Raw genomic sequence first — 22,670 nt, forward strand, 5'->3', positions numbered from 1 at the left:
GAGGGATCACGTCATCGTGTAACTGCTGCGCAAGTGTCCAATGAGAGTCTCTTATGATGCGGAGTCATGGCGCTGACATGAGCGAAGAGAAAACAGACACACACATTAGCAAATTTAAACGCTAAATAGGGATATAGGCCAATTTATACCAATCTGTCAAACTCTCCGAGGTGGATAGCAACCGAAATCGTTAACATCTGGATTCGGTAAGTAGAAAAGCGTCAGGAACAGCCTGTGTATGAAGGTGAAAATGTGACGCTTCTCGTGTTGTTTTTCTCAACCGAAGGAGACAAACAGCAGACGGTTATTGTGTCGGAAACCGATTTCACGTGTGTTTCGTTTCTGTAGAGATCATGACGCTGAAGTCTTTGTGATTAATTCAGTGGATTAAACATATATTAGAAACCGTTGTTACGTGAAGTCTCGTTGGTATGTAGTTGGCAGGAGGTGAAGATGAGCAATGCGTGACATTCACCATCAGGTCAAATCTTAAAATAGACTAGATTTTGAAGGTCTCTTGGCTATAGGCTATAGCAAAAAGGTCTGATGAAAGGGTAAAGCTAGCTTTAATCCCAACATTCAATGTCTAAACATTGTTAATAATTTTGCAATCCATAAATTTGTAAACAAATTAGTTTTATAGACAGTGCTGATGGTTAGATTGCTACCTAACTAACGTTACCTATTTTTTGTTCAGTTTCAATTGAAACTGAGAGAAGAGGACGAGTATATAATTTTAAAGAATTATATATAAAATGTTATACAGTATTATATAAATATATAACATTATATACAATATAATACAGTGTGTGTGTGTGCGCATATATATATATTTGCACACACACACTGATTCCCATGAAAGAAACAAATCCTATCTCAGAATAAATTTGATGAATTTAGGACTGGTTTAACTGGCTATATAGAGTGAAGCAATGCCTTATTGTGGTTGTCCTGAGGCCCAAACACGCTCAGCTCCTTTGGGTTTGTGCTGATGGTATGCAGAGCCGTGGCAGCTGTGTTATGATGGGCATCTCTCAGTCAGGTACAACATTAGACTGTAGGCCACTGGTGGGTTAGAGAAACACAGGGTGTACAATGGCTCTGCAGATGAAAGAGGGGCCCTCTGGGGTTCATAAAGGGGTTTGTTATTTTAAAGTTGTACAGAGAAGATACAGAGAACGTCTACTGGTTGCAAGGGTCCAGTAAACAGACACATTTGAAGTTCAGTCTAACTGTATATAAATATTCAATAATGGTTTTGTTATACTTATTGAGAAATATTTTGTCTTGCAGATCAGGATTTTGAGTAATCTAATGTTTTAGAAAGCCCTAAAGTTGATATGGCAGCCCATACTACATCACAGAGGTGCGTTTCCTGTGTGTGGTCATGAATCATGTCTCATAACTATAGATCATGACGCATTGTTGACAAGTCAGGATAAGTCTTGTGTTGGTCAATGCTATTCTCAGACTGACTGGTAAACAGACTACTAGTAAGTAACTTGGTATGCAAGTTGCCTAATGTGCAACACTGAGATGCTGCATCATGGAGAATATATATTGGCATGTAATGCATTCAAAATACCCAGCCTCTCAGGAGCCCAGTACATGCACAAATGAATGCATTATTCCTCAAGCCTGCTAATGCTATGCATAATGTAGGTCTCTCACTGAAAATTGTAGAGCTTTGCTGTTCAGAGCAGGTCTATTTCTCTGCAGTTTGTTGACCCTTTGGGGCCCCTCTCTCTCTCTCTATCTCCCTCTCTCATCCTTTTTGATGAGCCAACCTTCATAAAACTTCACTGAGCTGCCTGATGTCACATGGCTCTTCAGTGTGTGTGTGCATATAAGCTATGCTTGTGTAATGCCTTCATATTTATGCAGACTGCTAAATGCTCTTTCATTTAATGAAATAACTTGTGATCTTCCTTTAAAAGGACAGTTTACCCAAAATACACATTTTGTCAATTATTTTTTCACCCTCATATCATATGTATTACTACTTCTGTGAAGCACAACAGTAGATGTTAAGCAGAATGTCTAAGCTGCTATTTTCCTAAGCTGCTCACAATGTAAGTGAATGGTAATTTATACTGTCAAGTAAAAAAAAATAAATAATAATAATTTTTATTTTGTGTCTTCTGAAGTCATTCAATAGCATTTTATGATTAACAGACCAAAATATGAGTCGTTAAGGACCATAACTATAATGCTAACTATAACTGAAGTTTAATTCTACGTCAATAGGAAAGTCCAAACCACAGTTATAACAATAACAACACAGTTCTGAAAGTGATTCCAAATAATATTGTTCCTCTTTTTTTCAACTGATGAATGAAGAAAATTGACAGCCAAATGGTTTAGCATTTTAAAGTGACATACAACATAACTGCATGGTATGCTTATTAGTGTTGGGCAATATGGTCATTTTTCATATCGTGAGATCGCCAGTACACGATATTATCGTGCATGGGCTATTTCATAACTATTTGGTGATTTTAAACCACGCGTGTGTGAGAGAGAGAGAACCTGGAAGTACCAATAACCGAAATAATATACTTTCAAACATACCGAAAAACTAACATGTTAAATATAAAAATATTTAAAACAGCTAGTTCATATTCAGATACAGCAGTCATGCATCGCTATTAGGACCGCACGTCCTACTGTGACAAGTTTGCCGCATCGGCGCGGAAGTTATCAGTCAAAAAATCAGTCAAGGTGAAAATCAAAAGTAGTTTGTGTTGGACATAAACGAACATATTAAAGATAAAAGTGTTTTTAGGTAAGTTCATATTTTTGGAGTAAAGTTAAATTAAATGGATAGGCAGGCTACATCAGTCATACAGTGCTCCGGACCGCGCGCCACATGACAAGCCCAGTTTTAGACTGATTACTTATTAACTGCATATTTTTATAACAATGATGAAGAATAAGCATCCGTGTGTTTTGCTAATGTGCTGTAAAGAAAACGAAATGCTGCCAGTGCAGTTTCATCATGTTCATTCATAGCTCAACGCTGTTCAAGAAGATGTCTAAAAGACAGGGGCGGACTGGGGCCAAAAAGTGGCCCTGGATTTTTTTGGCACAGAGCGGCCCACCAAACCCAGTCCGCAACACATCGCACCACACCACACCATAAATGACTGGCATACTTTATAATTTGTCTTTCCTGCACTGTAAAAAATGGAACGGGCTATTTACTTAAAAAAATTATGGTAACAATATTACACTTAAGATTTTTGAGTAGTTTTTACGACTATTTTTTTTATTATTGGAATCTATCTGAAAAAATCATGTAAAATCTCCTAAATTAATCTTTGACGCAATGAATTTAATATAATTAGTGAAATGTGCTCATTTATTTTAAGTTGATTCTCAGAATTCTGTGATTTTGAGTGAGGCCTGTTTGTGTTTGACTTTGAGTTATTTTGTACATTTAAAAGACTGTATACAGCCAAACAGCTCAAGTAGGAAAATACTTGAGAAATACTGGAAAGTCCTGCACTAGCAAAGCTACTGCTCATTGAAAAAAGGCTTAATGCCTTAGAGGAGTAGTATTCATAACCATAAGCTCTACTCTTCTGCACAATGGTAACTTGCACTGTGCAATGGTAACTTCAATGTAACAGAAACTCTTTCAAATGTCAAACATAACTGAACATTAAACATTAATAGATGTTTCCCTTCACTCAAAAACACATAAAATAGCATTTCATTTTAAAATTTACTCTCCATCCAGCTATATGCAAAGCATGCTGGGAACTAACAATCACCTCTAAAGTAAAACCGCAAAATTGAGCTAATTCTCTTAAAATAAATAGGTAGCCTTCTTCCTTTTGAATTTTTTTTTGTTTAATCAGTTCCTGAATTCAAACCTCAAAACTGCTGAAGTTTCCTTTAAAAAATGAGGAAAACACACCTCTTGTTATTATTAGTAAAAAGTCCTCAATATTTTCTATACAACACTGAATCACAATTTCTTTAATGAAATATACACACTATTAAGTATCACCTTAATTTTTTTTAATGAAAATTACAAGACCCACGATTAATTTTTTACAGTGTGGTGTATATGGCAAATAGTAAGTTATTTTAAAGATTTTTTTACGAGGGACAGTTTAATGTCACTAAAGTTACCTATATATAATCAGTCCATATGACACAATGCTCTGGTATCATCTAGAAGACTTGAATAGTCCAGAATGTGGACTGTTTTTATGGTGCCTTTCATATTGGTCATATACAGTATGTGTCCTTTTGCAGGAGCTTGGCATCTATCATTCTAAGGAATAGAGCTCCAATTGTGGAAAAGAGTATACAAATTATTTTGATGAAAAATACAGTAAACAGTACTGTGAAATATATAATGTTACAATTTAAAATAGCTCTCTTCTATGCGAAAATTCTATATTCTAATATATATATATATATATTAGTAATATATAATTTATTCCTGTGATCAAAGCTGAATTTTCAGCATCATTACTTTTTCATTACATTATTACAGCATCATTATCATTACAGTCTTCAGTGTCACATGATCCTTCAGAAATCATTATTTTATGCTGATTTGCTGCTCAAGAAACATTTCTGATTAATATCAATGTTGAAAACTGTTGTGCTGCTTCATATTTTTGTGGAAAATGTGGTACAATTCAGTCTTGGGTAAGATTAAAAAATAGAAATTAATATTTTTCTTCAATGTTGCATTAAATCAAAGATTATAGGATACAAAAGGGGACTTTGATTAAATTGATTTAGGTGTCAGTAAAGATGTTTACACTTATTACGAAGTACTTATATTTCAAATAAATGCTGTTCTTTAACTGAGAGCCATTATACCAATAATAAAACCATTATTAATAATTTATCACAAATAATTACTGATAATAATTAAGCAGCATTAGAATGATTTCTGAAGGGACACTGAAAACTGGAGTAATGATGCTGAAAATTCAGCTTTGATCAAGCAATAAATTACATTTTCAAACATCCTAAATAGAAAACCACTATTTTAAGTGTAATATTTCATAATATTGTTTTACTGTATTTTTTTATAAAATAAATTTAATCTTCTTTCAAATAAACAAAAAGCCTTAATTATTTCAAACTTTTAAACACCAGTGTGTATATAAAATAGGCTAATGCATGTGAATTAATAAGCAAATTATATTTTTATTAGGCCTATAATATAAATCACTTTCCTATGCACAGCACTCGAAAGCAAAAGTCTTCAGATTTGTTCAAGAGTAAGATTGAGAATGATTTTTTTATAGATTTTTAAACACGTGAAATCATGGAAGAAAGCCTAGAGATATACATTAACTTTCTCCTGGAATACTGAAGCCCTATTGAATGGTGCCGTGCGCACCGCGCTGGCCAATGACGTTCAAGCGCGCAAAAAAAGGGCGGGCATTCCCGCTATATAAATCACCGCTGACATCATTGCATCAGAATCTTTTGACTGAGAGAACGATAACATAACCATGCACCCAGATACTGAGCGTATTGTAACACTGCAGCCCACGCAATGTCTCGTTTCCTCTCAGGGAACCATGGTTACGTCGAGTAACCAGAGGACGTTCCCTATCGAGATCAGTTCTCTTGACATTGCGTCATAGCTGACGCTAAGGGGACAATATAACATCACGCCGTGTTACACGCAAAGCCCAACTCATCTAATGTGGAGCATAGACCCACAACGCTCAAATTTAGTCCAAAGGGCGGGATAAGGTCGCAGTAGCGCGGTGTTTGTCAGGTCTTGTGTAAGGGAACGGAATGTTAAATGATTGTGGACATTTCCGTGGTATGAACCAGAGCCGCTGTCTTCAGTGAAAATGGCGGCGGCCATTAACTTGAGTTAACTCACTGAAGAAAATAGTTTGTTAGTGTCATTTAACAGATACAAGCAGAAGGGTAAAAGATAGAACACGCTGGTATTACGAGCATAGGAGCAAGTTCACACGGCTTCCAAGCCGTAGTCAGTAGATGAAAAGAAAAAACAGGCGATGAGCTCGCTGGCATAGTCACACACAGCCTATACGACCTATCTTGGGCAACCAATCAGACATCGCCGCTATGAGGAAGGCACAGGGTACAAACGGTGCAAACGAGGGAACATCCACATTACCTAGCTTCAAGTACCTCGGTGTAAACATCTCAGAGAACCTGACTTGGACTACACACATCCAAACACAGGTTAAGAAAGCCAGGCAAAGACTGTACCACCTGCGACAGCTGAGGAAATTCTGGGTCTCACCAGCAATCCTGAAAACTTTCTATTCAGGGACCATAGAAAATGTATCGACTCAGTGCATCTCAGTGTGGTGTGGAAACAGCTCCAATCGGGAATGCAAAGCACTACAGAGAGTTTAGCTGAGTGCATCTCAGGGTCTGTTCTCCCCTCTATGCAGGACATCTACCTCAAACGCTGCAAAAATAGAGCTGTCAAAATCATCAAGGACTCTAATCACCCTGGTAACCATCTATTCACTTTGCTACCATCTGGCAAGCGCTTCCGTAGCCTGATGGCAAAAACTGAGAGACTTAGAAGGAGCTTCTTCCCCCAGGCCATCAGGCTCCTAAACTCTAACTCTGTGTCATAACATCACTTGACTTCATATTCATAATTTTTCTCTACCTCATATTGCTGCTATTTAAATACCCCATTTAATTATTTTGCACATTCCTCTTTATTACTATTATTAAGTCAACAACATACTGACTTGCACATTTATATTTATATTTTTTATCTTTTATTTTATTTTATTCTTTTATTTTTCTTAATATTTGTATTCTATATAATTGCACTGTCCTTGGAGCAGACCTGACTTACATTTCACTGCTGGTTATACTCTGTATAATTGTGTATGTGACGAATAAAAAAAATCTTGAATCTTGATTATAGAATCTGGCGAATGTATTTGGTGATGACCAGCCAGCTGCCAGACAAATGTCTTGAATAGACATTCCGCTTGCCCATGCCCAAGCCGATGCAATACTTCTGGCCGAATGGGCCCGCAGCCCACTCGGACATTCCTTGCCCTGTGATGTATGCGACAGGGCTATCGCGTCCACAATCCAACAAGACAGTCTTTGTTTAGAGAGCGGCAGTCCTTTAGAACGACCACTAAAGCACACGAACAGTTGCTCGAACAACTTGAACGCTCAATATAGATTAGCAGTGCGCGCACAGGGCAAAGCATCCGGTGGGTATGCAAGTCCTCAGTGTACATTCTCAGGGTGAAAAGCAGGTAAAGTTATAATCTGTGCTCTGAAAGGAATTGAGAGCACTTTTGGAACATGGCCCGCTCTAGACTTGAGAATAACTTTACAGTCTCCCGGTCCAAACTGCAAGCACAAAGTGTTGACAGATAGCGCCTGTAAATCACCTACGTGCTTCCCGCAAGCGAATGCTATCAAGAGCGCTGTCTTATGAGATAGCAGACGCAACTCCACTGTCTCCAGTGGTTCAAACAGGGCTTCCAAAAGCGCAGTGAGAACCAAAGTTAAATCCTAAGCAGGCATGGTGGGGCGGCGAGGGGGGTTTAGACGTCTCGCGCCTCTCATAAACTTTATAGCCAGATCATGCTTTCCCACCGAGCGACTTTCTAGCTGAGCGTGGAAAGCTGAAATAGCAGCCACATAGACTTTGAATGTAAACCCTCTTGACAGTAAATCCGCTCCGCAGTTCAAGCGGCCCGGGACGTGCACAGCACGAATGGAGAGGAGATTCTGTTCTGCCCATAACAGGAGATTCCTCGCCAGCTTGTGAAGTGAGCGTGAGCACACGCCGCCCTGGTGATTTATGTAAGCCACCACTGCTGTGTTGTCTGTTCGAACAAGGACATGGTGATGACGAACATGAGGGAGGAAAGACTCTAGCGCTAGCTGAACTGCTTTCAACTCTAGGCAGTTTATGTGCCACAGTTTCTGTGCATCCGTCCAGATGCCAGAAGCCGGTTTGCCATCGCATAGGGCACCCCAGCCCGTGCTTGATGCATCGGTAGTGACTGCTTTCCTCCTGACAACTTGTCCCATCATCACTCCCTGACTGTACATACTGTTGCTGAACCAAGGTTTCAGCACGTCCCTGCAGCTGCGGGTTACTTTGACGCGCAGCCTGCCGTTCTGCCATGCCTGGCGGGGAACACGATCTTTCAACCAGAGTTGAAGAGGGCGCATGTGCAGCAGCCCCAAATGGCAAACTGTTGATGTGGCTGCCATCAACCCCAGCGTCTTTTGGAAACACTTTAGGGGGTGGTGATCTCCCCAGTTTGAACACAGAATTGATTATAGCATGAGAGCGCTGTCGAGAGAGGCGGGCTCGCATTGACAGCAAATCCATCTCTATTCCTAAGAATGAAATGGTTTGACTGGGTTGCAGCCTTCTCTTCTGCAGATTGACAGGGAAGCCCCAGGGAATACAAGTGCTGAAGGAGCTTTGATTTTTGAGTATTTAGCATATCCTCGGAATGGGCTAAAATTAACCTGTCATCTAAGATAGTTCAGAATGCGCATTCCGCTCAATTTGAGAGGGGACAGAGCAGCATCCATGCATTTTGTAAACGTACGTGGAGCCAAAGACAGACCAAAGGGTAGAACCATGATCTGATAGGCCATGCCTTCGAAGGTGAATCACAGGAAGCGCCTGTAGGGGCTATATGAATGTGAAAGTAGCCGTCTCTCAGGTCTACCAAAATGAACCAATCCCCGGGCCGGGGATTGGTTCAAAATGATTATTTGCTTCACCGTAATCATTTTGAACGATCGCCGTGATCGAGCGTGGTTTAGTGGTCTTAAATCCAAAATAGGTTGAAGGCTGCCGTCCTTTTTCGGAACTAGAAAATAGCGGCTGTACAACCCCCTCTCCCGGTCTTCTGGAGGCACTACCTCTATCGCATGCTTTTCCAATAGAGCATGTATTTCCGGTCACAGAATCGAAGCATCTTGAGGCGGAGTGGTTTGCGATAAAACTGCAGAGTGTAACCGCTTGTTACGATCTTCAGGACCCATTCTGAAATGCCCGGGATCATTCGCCAGGTGGGCGCGTAGTTCGACAGAGGTTGAATAATTCTGCGCTGAATGCGGGACAGTCCGCCATTTTGTGACAGGGGCTTTTTTGCATGTTCTGACGCACCTCTCTGTGATGAGGGGCCATTTATGTCGCACAAGCATGTCAGATCGTTTACCCGTGAGAAATGAGCCAGCTCGCTGCCTTGGGGTGGGGTGCTGTGTGAGTGAGCTCGTTCGACGCACAGCCGTTCGCCACTCCGTGGCTGGGGACTGTGCATATATGTGGGAGCGTGTTTCATGTACTGTTGCTCGCCACTCTGCAGCGGAAAACTGCATGCATACATCAGTGCTTGTGCCACATATTGCAGTTCACTGTTCTGAGGCGGGGAACTGCTCATTTTGTGTGAATGCATTAAGCACAGAGGAGTACATTTGCTCTAATAGAGGAGTTTCGTTTGTTTTTGCATTTATTAAAGGCAAACACATTGAACGCACTTTCCTGCTCTGAACAAGCAAGGGAATGACAGAACAAACATGAACATGAGCGTGAGAAAGGCGGGCGAACTTCTTCACCGGCTCTCTGTCCACGCTGCCAAGTGCTTTCCTCCTCCGGCTGGGATGGTCAGGGATGCGGCTGAGGCGGCGGCGCTGACGCAGTTGAAGGGCGTGGACCCTGCCACTTCGGGTACTTGTAGCGAGGCTGCCGTCGGCTTCGATGCTGGTTCGGTGTCCTTGCTCAGGGCCGGTGCGGAAGCAGAAGGTTGTCCAGCTGGGCGTTGCCTAGCGTGCTGCAGTGAAGACAATCTTGAGCGAGCAGGGGGCATTCTAGGGCCGGTGCTTCGCTTGGGCATGAAGTGACTCATAGATCTCGACTGCTTCTGGGCTTCGAGAAAACGCTTGGAAAAAGTGCCCACAGCCTCACGCTCATTTCCTCGCAATGGGGGCAATCAGACCCGTCCATCGGCGTCTCCGCATGAGCACGACCCAGGCACAGCACACACGAGTCGTGCCCATCCGGGCTCAATAGGTCCCGCGCAGGAACGGCACTGTTTCAAAGACATCTCTCCGACTTTGCCGGAACGCAAAAGGGAAATAGTCCGCTTCGATGAGGTGTTGATCAACGGCGAATACGGGCTCAGTAAACATATGTCGTGAAGGAGAAAGATTCTGATGCAATGACATCAGCTGCGATTTAAATAGCGGGAATGCGCGCCTTTTTTTGCTCGCTTGAACGTCATTGGCCAGCACGGTGCGCACGGCGCCATTCAATAGGGCTTCAGTATTCCAGGAGAAAGGGAGTTTCCCCTTAGCATCAGCTATGACGCAATGTCGAGAGAACCGATCTCGATAGGGAACTGCTGTTATGTAGCCTACATTGTGACAAATAACGTAAATGGCACTAAAATCTAAATTTTTAAAAGGTCTGTAGTAGTTTGCATTTAACTACTGCGTTTAACCCCTTTTTTATTATTTTTTTTTTTTTTTTTAAATCGTAAACGGTTGGCAAATATTGCTGAATTGTCTCGTCATGTTTAGCTGCTTACATCTTACCTCAGAAGAGTGCGGACGGACGAGCTCAACACATGCGCAGGACCACCAACTTGACTTGCGCAATCTCAAAAAATTGCCTGCACTCAGATGGGGTGCGCGACTGTCAGCGAGCCCTCTTGATGATGAAAATTACGTAATAAGGACAGTGTGTGGACGTGGACGGCCGAAGTATACTTTGGCCTTAATCCTCATTTGCGCGTGTGTAAAGTGGGGCACTGAGGTGAAATAGCGGGGCAATTTGATAGCCCAATAATAATAGGCCGCCTAACAATAATAATAATAATAATAATAGTTTTATACATTAATAGGAGAATGAGCCTAATATCGTCTTGACTACAGACAAAGACATTTGCTATTGTCGATATCTCTGACTATCATCGATACACGATACTATCGTCTATCGGCACAACCCTAATGCTTATAATAAACAGAACATTGTCAAAAGCCGATGTGAATGCTAATGTAGTTACCGTTCTTGGTGTAAACGGGACTTTGGTTTAGGCAAATGAGTTTGAGAGCAACAACAGAGAGAATAATCTTTGTTTCTCACTCGCTTATATAAAAAACGTATATATAGCACACAACTTGTATACTATCGATTACTTCTGTGATACTTTTATTGTTCCTTTTTGTCCTTTTCACAAGTCATGGTTTTTATATGGGAAAGATCATTCTTTCCTTTGTGCTTCAATGAAAAAAGAAACAATTCTAATGGAATGACATGAGATTAAAGTAAAGGATCACAGTTTTATTTCTGGCTGAACTACCCCTTTAAACCTTCTTTATATTTGTTGCTGTATGAGGAGTTACTCAGAGTGGAGAAGTTTCTGTAATCTCCAGTAAGTGAAGCTAAAGGGTGTGCTGAGGCCCCCCTCACCCAGCCTGTGAAAATGGACACTGCTGGTGTATTTATAGACCAGACACGACGAGCACACTTTAAGAGACCAACGGTTGCACACATTCGTCATAACCACATGATATTTAGTTCTAGAAGCTACTGTGCTTCACAAATTTAAACACTTTGAGAAGATACACAGGTAGGCTGAAACTTCAATTTGGGGTTTTCTGTTTTTTAGAACTTGTTTTAGTTCAAATGAGAAACTACTTCAAACTACTAATAAAACTCCTGTTCTCTCTTTAAAGATGATTCCAGAATTCTGACCAGACATACACCAAGAGAAACACCGTAAGCAATGGAGAAACCAGTTTTACAAACGCAGCCCTCTATGCTGCCCTTCTTCGATGCGGCCCACGCTGTCAACTTGCTCCGCGGCATCCACGAACTCCGCGCCGAGCGCAAGTTCTTTGATGTCACGTTATGCGCTGAAGGCAAAGAGTTCCACTGCCATCGAACTGTGCTAGCAGCTGCCAGCACATACTTCCGTGCCATGTTTGCCGGTACACTGCGAGAGAGCGTCATGGACCGTGTGGTGCTACACGAAGTATCGGCTGAACTGTTGGGCCTCCTGGTGGACTTTTGCTACACGGGTGGCGTGACCGTCACGCATGACAACGTGGACCTCCTGCTCAAGACGGCAGACCTCTTCCAGTTCCCATCCGTCAAAGAAGCGTGCTGTGCATTCCTGGAGCAGAGACTTGATGTTTCCAACTGCTTGGAAATCCAGGACTTCGCAGAGGCTTACGCCTGTCGTGAACTAGTAGCTAGCTCTCGCCGTTTCGTGCTGAAGAACATTGTGGAGCTGGCGAAGGGCATGGACTTTGAACGATTGTCGTGGAAGCGGCTCCTGGAGTTTGTGTCTGATGACGGACTGTGTGTGGATAAGGAAGAAACGGCATACCAGATTGCCGTGCGTTGGGTTAAAGCCGACTTGCAGCACCGGTTGCATTACTGGCCTGAGTTGTTGCAGCAGGTACGCCTGCCGTTTGTTCGCCGTTTCTATCTTCTGGCCCACGTGGAGAGTGATCCACTGGTCTACTTGTCGCCAGCCTGTTTACGGTTAGTCAGTGAGGCACGCAGCTTTCAGTCTTATGAATATGACCGCCATGACCGACCCAGCCATCGAATGCGCCCACGTCCGTCCACCGGCCTGGCCGAAATTCTGGTGGTGGTAGGAGGATGTGATCAAGACTGTGATGAGCTTGTTACTGTGGATTGTTACAACCCACAGACTGGACAGTGGAGATACTTAGCAGAATTCCCAGACCACCTTGGAGGTGGCTACAGCATAGCCGCCCTGGGCAATGACATTTACGTGACAGGTTAGTACAATGATGACGTTTCCTTGTGGGACAAACTCATACTCAACAAGCAGGTTCAACTTGTGTCGTAATTATTTGATGCTAAGGTAACAGAAGAAAGCACAAATCCCCAGGCAGGCTCAGAGTGTCCTTCTTTCCAAACTGTTTACAACATGGCAGCCTATGTATAAATAAACCCCTGTATATTCAACTATGTAAGAGTGTGGTGACAAGGACATAATGTTCTGCCAGATTAGCAGTGGCTAACGTGATTTCAGGTGACATAAAAGTTACCTTCAGGAACGGGCAATGTTTCAATTGAGAAACCATCTCATGCAGTTAAATGCTGCTTCTATTCTAAGTGTCCTTTGCTGTTATGTAAGTGGTGTTTAAAAAGGTGACTGAGCACTGACTATGGAATTCAACAGTTCCGATTCCACTCTACGATTCTGGTTCTTTAACGATTCTTTTACTACTTTCAACTAATATTTGGTAAAAAGTAAATACAATTCTATTACAAATGATAATTTCAATAACAAATTGGAAAAGATTCTTCAAAAAGGTGAATTTACACATGCATTTTAATGACTTTAATGATTCCAATAAAAAACTTATCTTAACTATTTATTAAATAACATTGCTCAAGAAACAAAAATGGTAATATTTCAATCCTTTTTTTATATAACATTGCTAACAAAACGCACATAATAGTGTTCACATACTACATATGAAATGAACACCCAGTCAATAACTACATTGATTTAAAGTCAGTTAAAGGAATAGTTCACCCAAAAGTTGAAATTTTGTCATCATTTACTCACCTCCATGTCGTTTCAAACCTGTATAAGTTTCTTTCTTATGTTGAACAAAAAAAGAAGATATTTTGAAGAATTTTTAAGACCCAAACAGTTGTTGGTCCCCATTGACTTCCATAGTAGGGAAAGAAGGACAATGGGCCATCAACTATTTGGTTACCAGTATTCTTCAAAATATCTTCTTTTGTGTTCAACATAAGAAAGAAACTCATACAGGTTTGGAACGACATGGAGGTGAGTAAATGATGACAAATTTTCAGGTGTACTATCCCTTTAAGGTGCAATTACATTAACCATTGTAATTTTCACTGGTGAACTGCAGTCATTTCAGTAGGAATCCACATAATCTCAAATTTTGCATGAGGGTGAAAGATTCCCTAGTCTACTCAGATTTCGAAATGGGTTCAAGAAAGCTGCTTGGTTTGAATGCGACTTTCCGAGAGCTGTACTTCATTGTTCGCCACACTAGTGCTGACCATAAAAATAAATATTTTTTTTGCTGAAATTTCACAAAAATGTCCACACCTTTAGTTGTAAGCTGTATGTTTGATTCACTAAAAAGATGAACTGATTCACAGAAGTAATTCATTCTGTAATCAGGCTACATAATAACAGTTGACAGAATCAAACAACATTTTGTCCTGGTACTTTTTCAACTATCATTAATAATCAGAAATGATCCCAATTTATAGCAGTAACCCTGAAGAGTGACACAATGTGAGTCTATTAGTGTAGGCAAGTTTGAAAAATAGGGTTGATGAATGATAGGAAAGAACATCTGTTCTATTTCTGGCTGTTTGGTATTGTGTTTAAGCTTTCCAACCTGCTTCATTTACGACAGGTGGCTCTGATGGATCACGTCTGTATGATTGCGTATGGCGATACAACTCCAGTGTGAATGAGTGGACGGAGGTCTCCCCCATGCTGAAAGCCAGAGAGTACCACAGCTCCTGTGTCCTGAAGGGTCAACTCTATGTGGTAGCCTCTGACAGCACAGAGCGCTACGATCATACTCTAGACTGCTGGGAGGCCCTTCCGCCCATGCCACATCCCATGGATAACTGTTCTACTACGGTGTGTAGGGGACGACTCTATGCCATTGGCTCCTTAACCGGAGAGGACACAATGGCAATTCAGTGCTACGATGCTGAAAGCAACCGCTGGTCACTAGTGAACAGCGGAGAACTGCCTCCGTGGTCCTTTGCCCCCAAAACAGTGACCCTAAATGGGTTGATCTACTTTGTAAGGTAAGGTGCTCAGTTTTTTCCCCACAATTTTAAATATCCAGTTTCTAATGATACGCAGAAAAAAGAAACAAAGGAAGTGAGGTTTCCATGTTTCTCATGACAACTGTTGTGTTTCAGGGATGATTCGGCAGAAGTAGATGTCTACAACCCACAGAAAAATGAATGGGATAAGATTAGTCCCATGACACAAGTATGTCAATTTTACCTTGTTTCACTCTTTTAAGGTGCAATCGCATTTACCATTGTGTAGCAAATTTTCACAGGTCAAATCGAGTCATTTTAATAGTAATCCACGTGATCTGGAATTTCCGTTGGGGGCGAAACATTTTTCAATGCAGATTTTGCATCAGGTTTAAGTTGGTCATCGCATCACTATTGACAGTGGACCATTTTGCTGATGTGACCACACCTTTCATGACATTTTACAACCTGAACCGACCTTGTCATAAAAAGGTCAAATGATCTGATATTTCATCCCAGTCTCGCAAGAAAACATGACTATTTTACGAAATGTTGATTTATTTATTTATTTTTAAGAGGAAAAGTAAGTACCTCTAAACATAATCGTCACTAGGGCACAAGAAGATTGAATAAAAACCTATTTATATAAATTAGCTACCAACTCAAAAAACAAATTGGCATGAAATGTTGTTGGATATTTTAGGAGACGCGTTGACCTCGACCAGTCATGAGGGTCTGCGGGGGTCCTATCTATGATATAATTTCCAGTTTTACGTTTTTTGCGTTACGTGCACATTTCTGCATGTTGGTTGGATGGATGATGTTTTTCCTGGTAATACCACATATCTTCACATATAGTTTTCAGAAATTAAAAAGGCGGTTAAATTTATTATTATTTAAGTCTTATTTATTATTTAATTAATAATTAATAGCGTTTTAATTTTTTTCTAACAAATAATTATATAAGGTAATAATAAAAGTTTCAAAATAACCCAAGATTTTCTTTTCTTTTAATTTGATATTATTTGCTATGATTTTTTTGTTTGTTTTTGATACCAGGACAGTTGTTACACTCCAAAAATATCAAAATGTCAATTCAAAAATGAAAAACATGATCATAAAACATGTGTATTTAAATCACTATATTTATGCATTGCGTTTTTGTTTTTTTGAACAATTTAATGGGACAATAAATGAGCATCACATCATTGACCCACATTAGGCATTCACACAGATAACTAAAATGTCTCACTTTCCACAGGTTCATGTTGGAGGCAGTGTAGCAGCTCTGGGTGGTCGACTCTATGTGTCTGGTGGCTATGACAACACTTTTGAGCTATCCGACGTGGTGGAGGTCTACGAGCCCTCTACTCGATCTTGGACCCCAGCTGGCCGGCTCCCCCAGCCCACCTTTTGGCATGGAAGTGTCAGCATATTCCGACAGTTCATGCCTCTTGTTCCAAGCACCTTTGAACCCATCGACCTACCTGAGGCCAACGCCATCCACCTCCACAGACCCCACCGCAACCAGGCACTTCACAACCACAACAACAATGTCAATCAGAACCGCAACCAAGATGTCAATGAAGTGCATTGAGAACTTTTGGAAACATGAGACTGAAGGTCATTCATGTGACGTTGGTACTCTGTGATTTGCACTTTGACATGTTCACCTCAACTGGGCCGGAAAGGGAGCTGGTGAATGGGCAATCAATGTTTGCATTGTTTCGCCCAGTAACCCAGTGTTACTAACAGCTTTAATTGTTGCATGCATTTCTAATGCTGACTGTGTTTACCTTGAACAGAGACTTGAGTGAAGTGACTCATGAAATAGTGCCTATCATATTTGGCGAATTTCAAGCAATCCATACCATGGAAATTGCATGAAGGTTATGTTCATTTTTCTTTTATTTATTCTATAATTCAGCATGGACCTCCTAATGTGATCTGCAACATTGCAACTTCGTCAACATCCACAAAAAATATAATATAATATAAACACCATAACCTAATGTGAAGTAAAATTGCTTTTTTTAAAAAAAATCATTTTGGGACCCAATCATTCCAAAAGGTGAAAGTAGCATGATTCAACAGTATTCTGCAATGTGGATAACAAATGTTATTTTATATACACAGTAAAAAGTCTGGAATTAAATATTTAGGAGAAGATCCCAGATTTTCCAAGAACAACATAATTTTGTTTGACAGATAAACATAACTGTGATAAACAAATCTGGCTAGAAAGATAAACAAATCTTGCTAGAATTACATATTTCAGACAATCTAGCATGCATGCAATGATCACATATTTTGTGAATTTGTATCCGACTTGCTTTTCAACTCATATTTTAATGTTAAGTTTATTATGTAGTCAGTTTATTTTAGAGGAAGGTGTGTTACAGTTTATGAGAAACAGTTTGTGTTTAAGCTCTCTGCGATCCTGAAGAAAACATGAGGAATGAATGAAGGTATTATCATGTATTTATTTTTATGTCTAATTGTATTCAGATGCTGTACTAATAACTGGAAGTAGTAATTCAGTATCTCGTTATTCTTGAGTAAATGTATGGTTGACAATACCAGTACTTATGAAACTAATTATTTACGACACGCTTAAGTGGAACTTGATGTTTATTTTATTTTTCTTACAGAATGTTTAGTTTGTTTTGTGGCTAAAGTCATTCATACAATACAGAGAAGGCGATGATTTGTGTAATGTTTGTTTGTGTGGTCAATCAGTAAATGACTGCCAGCACTGTTACTGTTTTTGAGCTTTTCTTGTGTATATGTAGTAAGATCACAATCGCAAGAGAGCTGTCTCACATAGTTTAAAGATTCAAATGTTCTGTGCAGCCCTTCACAGATTTGTGTTAGATATATCTAATTTTCCATCAAGTTAGAATTATGACAATATTCGAACGGTTTATTCCATTAAAACAAGAGCAAACATGAAGCTCATTTTCTTGTTTTACAATAGTCTTTCATTTATAGTATGCCTTCCAGATGCTGAATAAATCCTAGGCATTCTCTTACAAGAACTTTGGTCACGTTATTGTATCCAATTTTGTCAAACATCCTGTAACTTCAAGTGCAAGTACAAATAAGAGGCATAATGCATTAGTTTTTCTTTATGAAATAAAAAGCTTTTAACAGCGAAAGAACATTTTCAATTAATAATTGTAGACACAGTCTTACTGAAAAACACTGGTTAACTGCTAAACATTTTTGCAGAAGCTAGGTTCTTTTACTGACTCCAGTAGGCAATCTCCTATTGATCACAAAAATGTAGTTATGGAAATCAAGATGATCTTGCATCATCATGTTTGATACAACCAGGTCCACTGTAATTTCCAACTTCTTTAAAGATAATAAATTAATATAAAAAGATTTCATCATGCAAGAAAGCTATTTATTATATTTACAATGTCTCTTAAAGGGACAATTCACCTAAAACTGACATTTCTGTCGTTAATTACTCACCCTCATGTCGATCCAAACCCGTAAGACCTTCATCTTTATGTGCACAAAGAAAACAAAAATAGCTTTATTCAACGATTTCTTTTCTTCCAGGACGGTCCTCCACAATTATTGATGCATGCGCACTTTTGGACGACTTTTGAATTTCTTTGCGAACAAAATGTATTCTCGTTTCTTTGTGAAATTATGGTTGAACCACTGAAGTCACATGGATTTTTTTAAACAATGTCCTTATTATGTCTCTGTGCCTTGATCATGGTAGGACCCTTGCTGTCTATGGAGGGTTAGAGAGCTCTCGGATTTGATCAAAAATATCTTAATTTGTGTTACAAAAATGAACAAAGGTCTAATGGGTTTGGATTGACATGAGTAATGAATGACAGAATTGTAATTTTTGGGTGAACTATCCCTTTAAACTGCATACTTTTGTCAAGTAGCTTTGTTACTCTGGAGTCAATAAGTCCATTCGTTTAGACTTTCCCATCAGCTGCAGAGCTGGGCAGTTCCACCACCACGCTGGACTGAGGAATGGGGTATGCACTGGTCACCAGCACGGTCTGCTCCATCACATCTGCTACAGTGAACGGAGTCTGCTCCACTCCACCATCAGTCCTTCCAGTCAGAGCAATCCCAGTCTGTTCAGCACTCACTGCTCCATCAGTCATTGAATATGTGGCCTGCTCTCCTCCTGTTCCTCCAGCAGAGGCGGAGATGACATGTTCCACCACAACCGCCTCTGGCTGGATAACCAGGTTAACCATGTCTGCTGGTCCAACCTGAGCCTCTGCCTGGCTGGGAGGACTAGATGAGGCAGCTGCGCTCTCATCCTCCACTACCAGGTTACGTAAGCGTCTCTGTCTGGGGTTGTAGTTCTCCACACGGTTGTGGATCTGTGAGTGTCGTCGCAAATGTGCCTGTCAAAAGCAGGATAGAGACGCTGAGGTCTTAGCCATCAAGCAGGAAATGTAAAAGTTATTTTTCTGTTATATGTTAATCCATAAATACATCTAATGCATACCTGTCTGGTGAACTTGTAACCACATTCAGTACACTCAAATTTTCTCATGCCTTTGTGACGTCGTACATGAACACGGAGCTGCTCAATGGCTGATGGGGTATTATGGAATATTTAATTATTATTATTTTTATTTAATAAATACATGTTTTTTATGTAGTATAAATTATATAAAGTATGTGTATATCAATTTAGATATATGAAAAAAAATTAAAATATATAAGCAATAAAAATATAAGCAATAATTATATATTATACAGCATATAAATGTTATTATATATATAAACATTATAATAATTATTATTATTATATACAATAATATATTGTTTTTGACATTAATGAAAATAATATTTGTTGCCAAATAAAACAAATTCTATGTAAATTATATAAAAGTTAAATAATTTAATAAAAACATTATATAATTTATATATATATATATATATATATATATATATATATATATATACACACACAATGCAAATTATTAATTTATTTTGAATAAACAAAATGTATCATTTTTAATAATATTTCACAATATTATTTTCTTTTTTTCATTTTTGCTATATATATAATCTTTCTCAAAACTGCCTAAAAGTGTATTTATCCAGATATCTTACCTTTAAAGGTTTTGTTGCAGATGTGGCAGAAGTGTGGTCGACCTTCTTGGTGTTTGCTGGCTATGTGGCGTAAGAGAGGGCCTTTCTCAGTAAAGCGCTGCTCACAAAAATCACAACCATATGGCCGTTCTCCTGTATGTGTGCGGTGGTGTTTGTCCAGACTCGCTGTTCACACAATCAGCAAACTTTTTTTTAATAATACAAAACTAATACAGAAACTGCATGGATTTGATTTTAAAAATGAACTAGATATCAAACTAGCCAGAGCTAAATCACCCTGTCTGTGAAATTACCTTGTGTGCGAAATGTCTTGCCGCAGAGGTGGCACTGGAAAGGTTTCTCTCCAGTATGTGTTCGAAGGTGCATGTTGAGATTGGTTTTCTGGGTAAAAGCATGATTGCAGAACTCACACACAAAAGGACGCTCATTTCTGGAAAGAAGCAGAACAGATACAGTTCAGTGAGAATCCAACCAGTAAACACAAACATGCAAAATGGATTACACATATAAACATCACAAAAAGGTTTCTTTCTTGTCCAGCTTTCTTTCATTCACATTATTTATTGTCTTTTCACCACATGCATGCATAATTCTAGCATTTGCAAACAACCTCGACTTTGAATAGCAGGCAGAAATAATTAGCAATCAGTCCAAACAATAAATAAAGCATGTTTCAGTTCTTTGTTGTTTATGTCATGTGTTTACCTGTGAATGGCTTTGATGTGCATTTGCAGGCCGTTGCGGCTTGAGGCCCGATGGCCACACTCCTCACACACAAACAGTTTCTCACCACGATGTTTGGCTGCCTCGTGTACACGTAGCTCAGTGCGGGACAGGAAACACTTGGGACACAGCGGACACTAGACGAGACGTGACAGATAATACATCCGTAATCAGCAAAAAAATCATATTTTGTTCAGTTTTCAATAGCAGGGCATTATGATATTGCCGACCGAGTTATTAGCATTAGAGTCACTTACAGCGTGTGGTTTGGGAGCTCCGTGAACTTTAATCATGTGGATCCTGAGGTCTTTTTTCTGCATGAACTGCTCAGGGCATGACGTGCACTAATAGGACAAGTAAAATTACATGGGCACAATGTCCCTTGATAAAAGGTTATATCTGACCTCTACAATGGATGACGTACCTTATTGGGCATCTCTCCTGTGTGTGTGACCGTGTGAAGACGCAGCTCATGTCGCTTTTTAAAGGTCATGGTACATTTTGAACACGAAAACACCTGGCCCAAACCAAAAGTTGCATTAAGTAAGTATTAGAAATATAAAAGATGCATTTGTGCATCAGTAACTACCAAAAATTATGCATTATTGTTATTGCATTTGTGCATTTTGTTAATTGTCCTCCACTTTCAAACTCACCACTTCTACTCTGATAAGACAATTCCTGGCTTCATGCTCCAGCAGGTTTTCCTTCCTATAGTAGCACTTCCCACATTTAGCACATTCAAAGGGCTTCTCTCCAGTATGTCTCCTTGCAGACAGCAAGAAGGAAGGAAAGTCAGAACTTCCCTTTAAGGCACGATGAGTCATATTAATTACTATACTAATGTTATATACAGTATGTATACAATATTAATTATATATAAACATTCAAACGTTAAGGGTCAGTAACTTTTTTTTTTAAGAAATTAATACTTTTATTCAGCAAGGACACATTAAAATTGATCAAATGTGTCATTTTATAATGAGACATTTATAATGTAACAAAGCATTATATACTAATAAATGCTGTTCTTCTGAACATTCTACTCACAAATTAATCACCATTTCCAAGTTATTAAGCAGCACAACTGCTTTCATCACTGATAATAATAATAATAATAATAAATATTTATTGGGCAGCAAATCAAAATATTAAAATGAAGACTGGAGTAATGGCTGCTGAAAATTCAGCAATGCATCACAGGAATAAATTACATTTCAAAATGTATTAAAATAGAAAATTTTGGGTTTTTTTTGTAATATTACTTCACAATTTTTTTGTATTTATCAAACAAGTACAGCCTTGGTGAGCATAAGAAACTTTCAAAAACAAATAAAAACTAACCTCAAACTTTTGAATGGTGGCGTGTACATATGTACTGTTATTAGATATTAAAACATACATATGATATTATAATTTTATTTTTTTAAAGAATAAAAATAACAACAGAACTTGGCAAACAGTTGACTGGTCACCTTTGCAAAAGTCTTAACATATACATACAGAGGCCAATTTACAGAACAAAGACATAAACACAGTCCATTTTCCCCAGTATAGAAAATGTGTGTCCATACATAATTTTAATGAGAAAATCTAAAACATACATAAGTATATTACCAAAGAGGAACATACCTGTTGTGTACTTTCAGGTAGTACTTGCTGAGGAATGTTTTATGACATGTTGGGCATTGGACAGAGCCTTTCTTTCTGTCTTTAAATGTTCCTTCCCCGTTCTCTTTATTGGTACTTTTTTCATGTCGTTTGCGTGGAGTCTTTGAGGTCGAGCAAGGTGAATCATGAGGCACATACTCTTCATCAGTTCCCTCAATAAGAATGTCCATACTGTCACCTCTGTCACTGTCATCATCATCGTCATTGTCGACATCATTGTCATTTTGGTTATCAACAGATCCATCCACCTGCAACAGAGAATTAACAGTAAATGTACAACAGATTACAAGTAAAATCAAGAATTTTGATTTGGTATTAAATGAAATTAGGTCAAAAATTGCACACGATACATTATTACAGCACTTTTTTTAATTAA

At 39.3% G+C, this 22,670-nt stretch overlaps 2 protein-coding genes across 4 annotated transcripts in view; one reads left to right on the plus strand and one right to left on the minus strand.

The window, feature by feature from the left end:
• LOC306859461 (kelch-like protein 21) lies at window positions 1-17,959 on the plus strand. Of its 2 annotated transcripts, none has more exons than XM_079400485.1 (5): window positions 1-206; window positions 11,713-12,789; window positions 14,425-14,830; window positions 14,948-15,020; window positions 16,053-17,959. In XM_079400485.1, exons 2-5 carry the CDS (start codon window positions 11,763-11,765, stop codon window positions 16,386-16,388), a joined length of 1,842 nt encoding a protein of 613 aa, XP_079256611.1. In that variant the 5' UTR covers window positions 1-206; window positions 11,713-11,762; the 3' UTR covers window positions 16,389-17,959. The 2 variants fall into 2 exon arrangements, with proteins under 2 accessions (XP_079256611.1, XP_079256612.1); XM_079400486.1 differs by lacking the exon at window positions 1-206 and adding an exon at window positions 11,488-11,606 and having other exon boundaries at window positions 16,053-17,824.
• The window catches only part of LOC306859459 (telomere zinc finger-associated protein-like), an 8,087-nt gene continuing 3,112 nt past the window's right edge, over window positions 17,696-22,670 (minus strand). The window contains exons 3-12 of one of the 2 annotated variants that reach the window (XR_013783305.1): window positions 22,256-22,542; window positions 21,280-21,391; window positions 21,048-21,140; window positions 20,881-20,967; window positions 20,606-20,760; window positions 20,194-20,330; window positions 19,901-20,065; window positions 19,287-19,375; window positions 18,426-19,182; window positions 17,696-18,333 (exon numbers count right to left, since the gene is read on the minus strand). Coding sequence is in view for 1 of the 2 variants with exons in the window: in XM_079400483.1 (XP_079256609.1) it covers window positions 18,739-19,182; window positions 19,287-19,375; window positions 19,901-20,065; window positions 20,194-20,330; window positions 20,606-20,760; window positions 20,881-20,967; window positions 21,048-21,140; window positions 21,280-21,391; window positions 22,256-22,542 (1,569 nt within the window). In the remaining variant the exon portion in view is untranslated. Of the gene's footprint in view, window positions 19,183-19,286; window positions 19,376-19,900; window positions 20,066-20,193; window positions 20,331-20,605; window positions 20,761-20,880; window positions 20,968-21,047; window positions 21,141-21,279; window positions 21,392-22,255; window positions 22,543-22,670 lie in introns of both variants that reach the window. The other variant, XM_079400483.1, reaches the window with a different exon arrangement.

Source organism: Barbus barbus, assembly GCF_936440315.1.
Source record: "Barbus barbus genome assembly, chromosome: 40".
Taxonomy (NCBI): Eukaryota; Metazoa; Chordata; class Actinopteri; order Cypriniformes; family Cyprinidae; genus Barbus; species Barbus barbus.

Excerpts from the sequence above, each read along its gene's own strand:
- LOC306859461 (XM_079400485.1), top strand. The coding sequence starts at position 11,763 with ATGGAGAAACCAGTTTTACAAACGCAGCCCTCTATGCTGCCCTTCTTC. Across the intron at positions 12,790-14,424 it reads CAATGACATTTACGTGACAG|GTGGCTCTGATGGATCACGT; the intron begins GTTAGTACAATG and ends CATTTACGACAG. Across the intron at positions 14,831-14,947 it reads GGGTTGATCTACTTTGTAAG|GGATGATTCGGCAGAAGTAG; the intron begins GTAAGGTGCTCA and ends GTTGTGTTTCAG.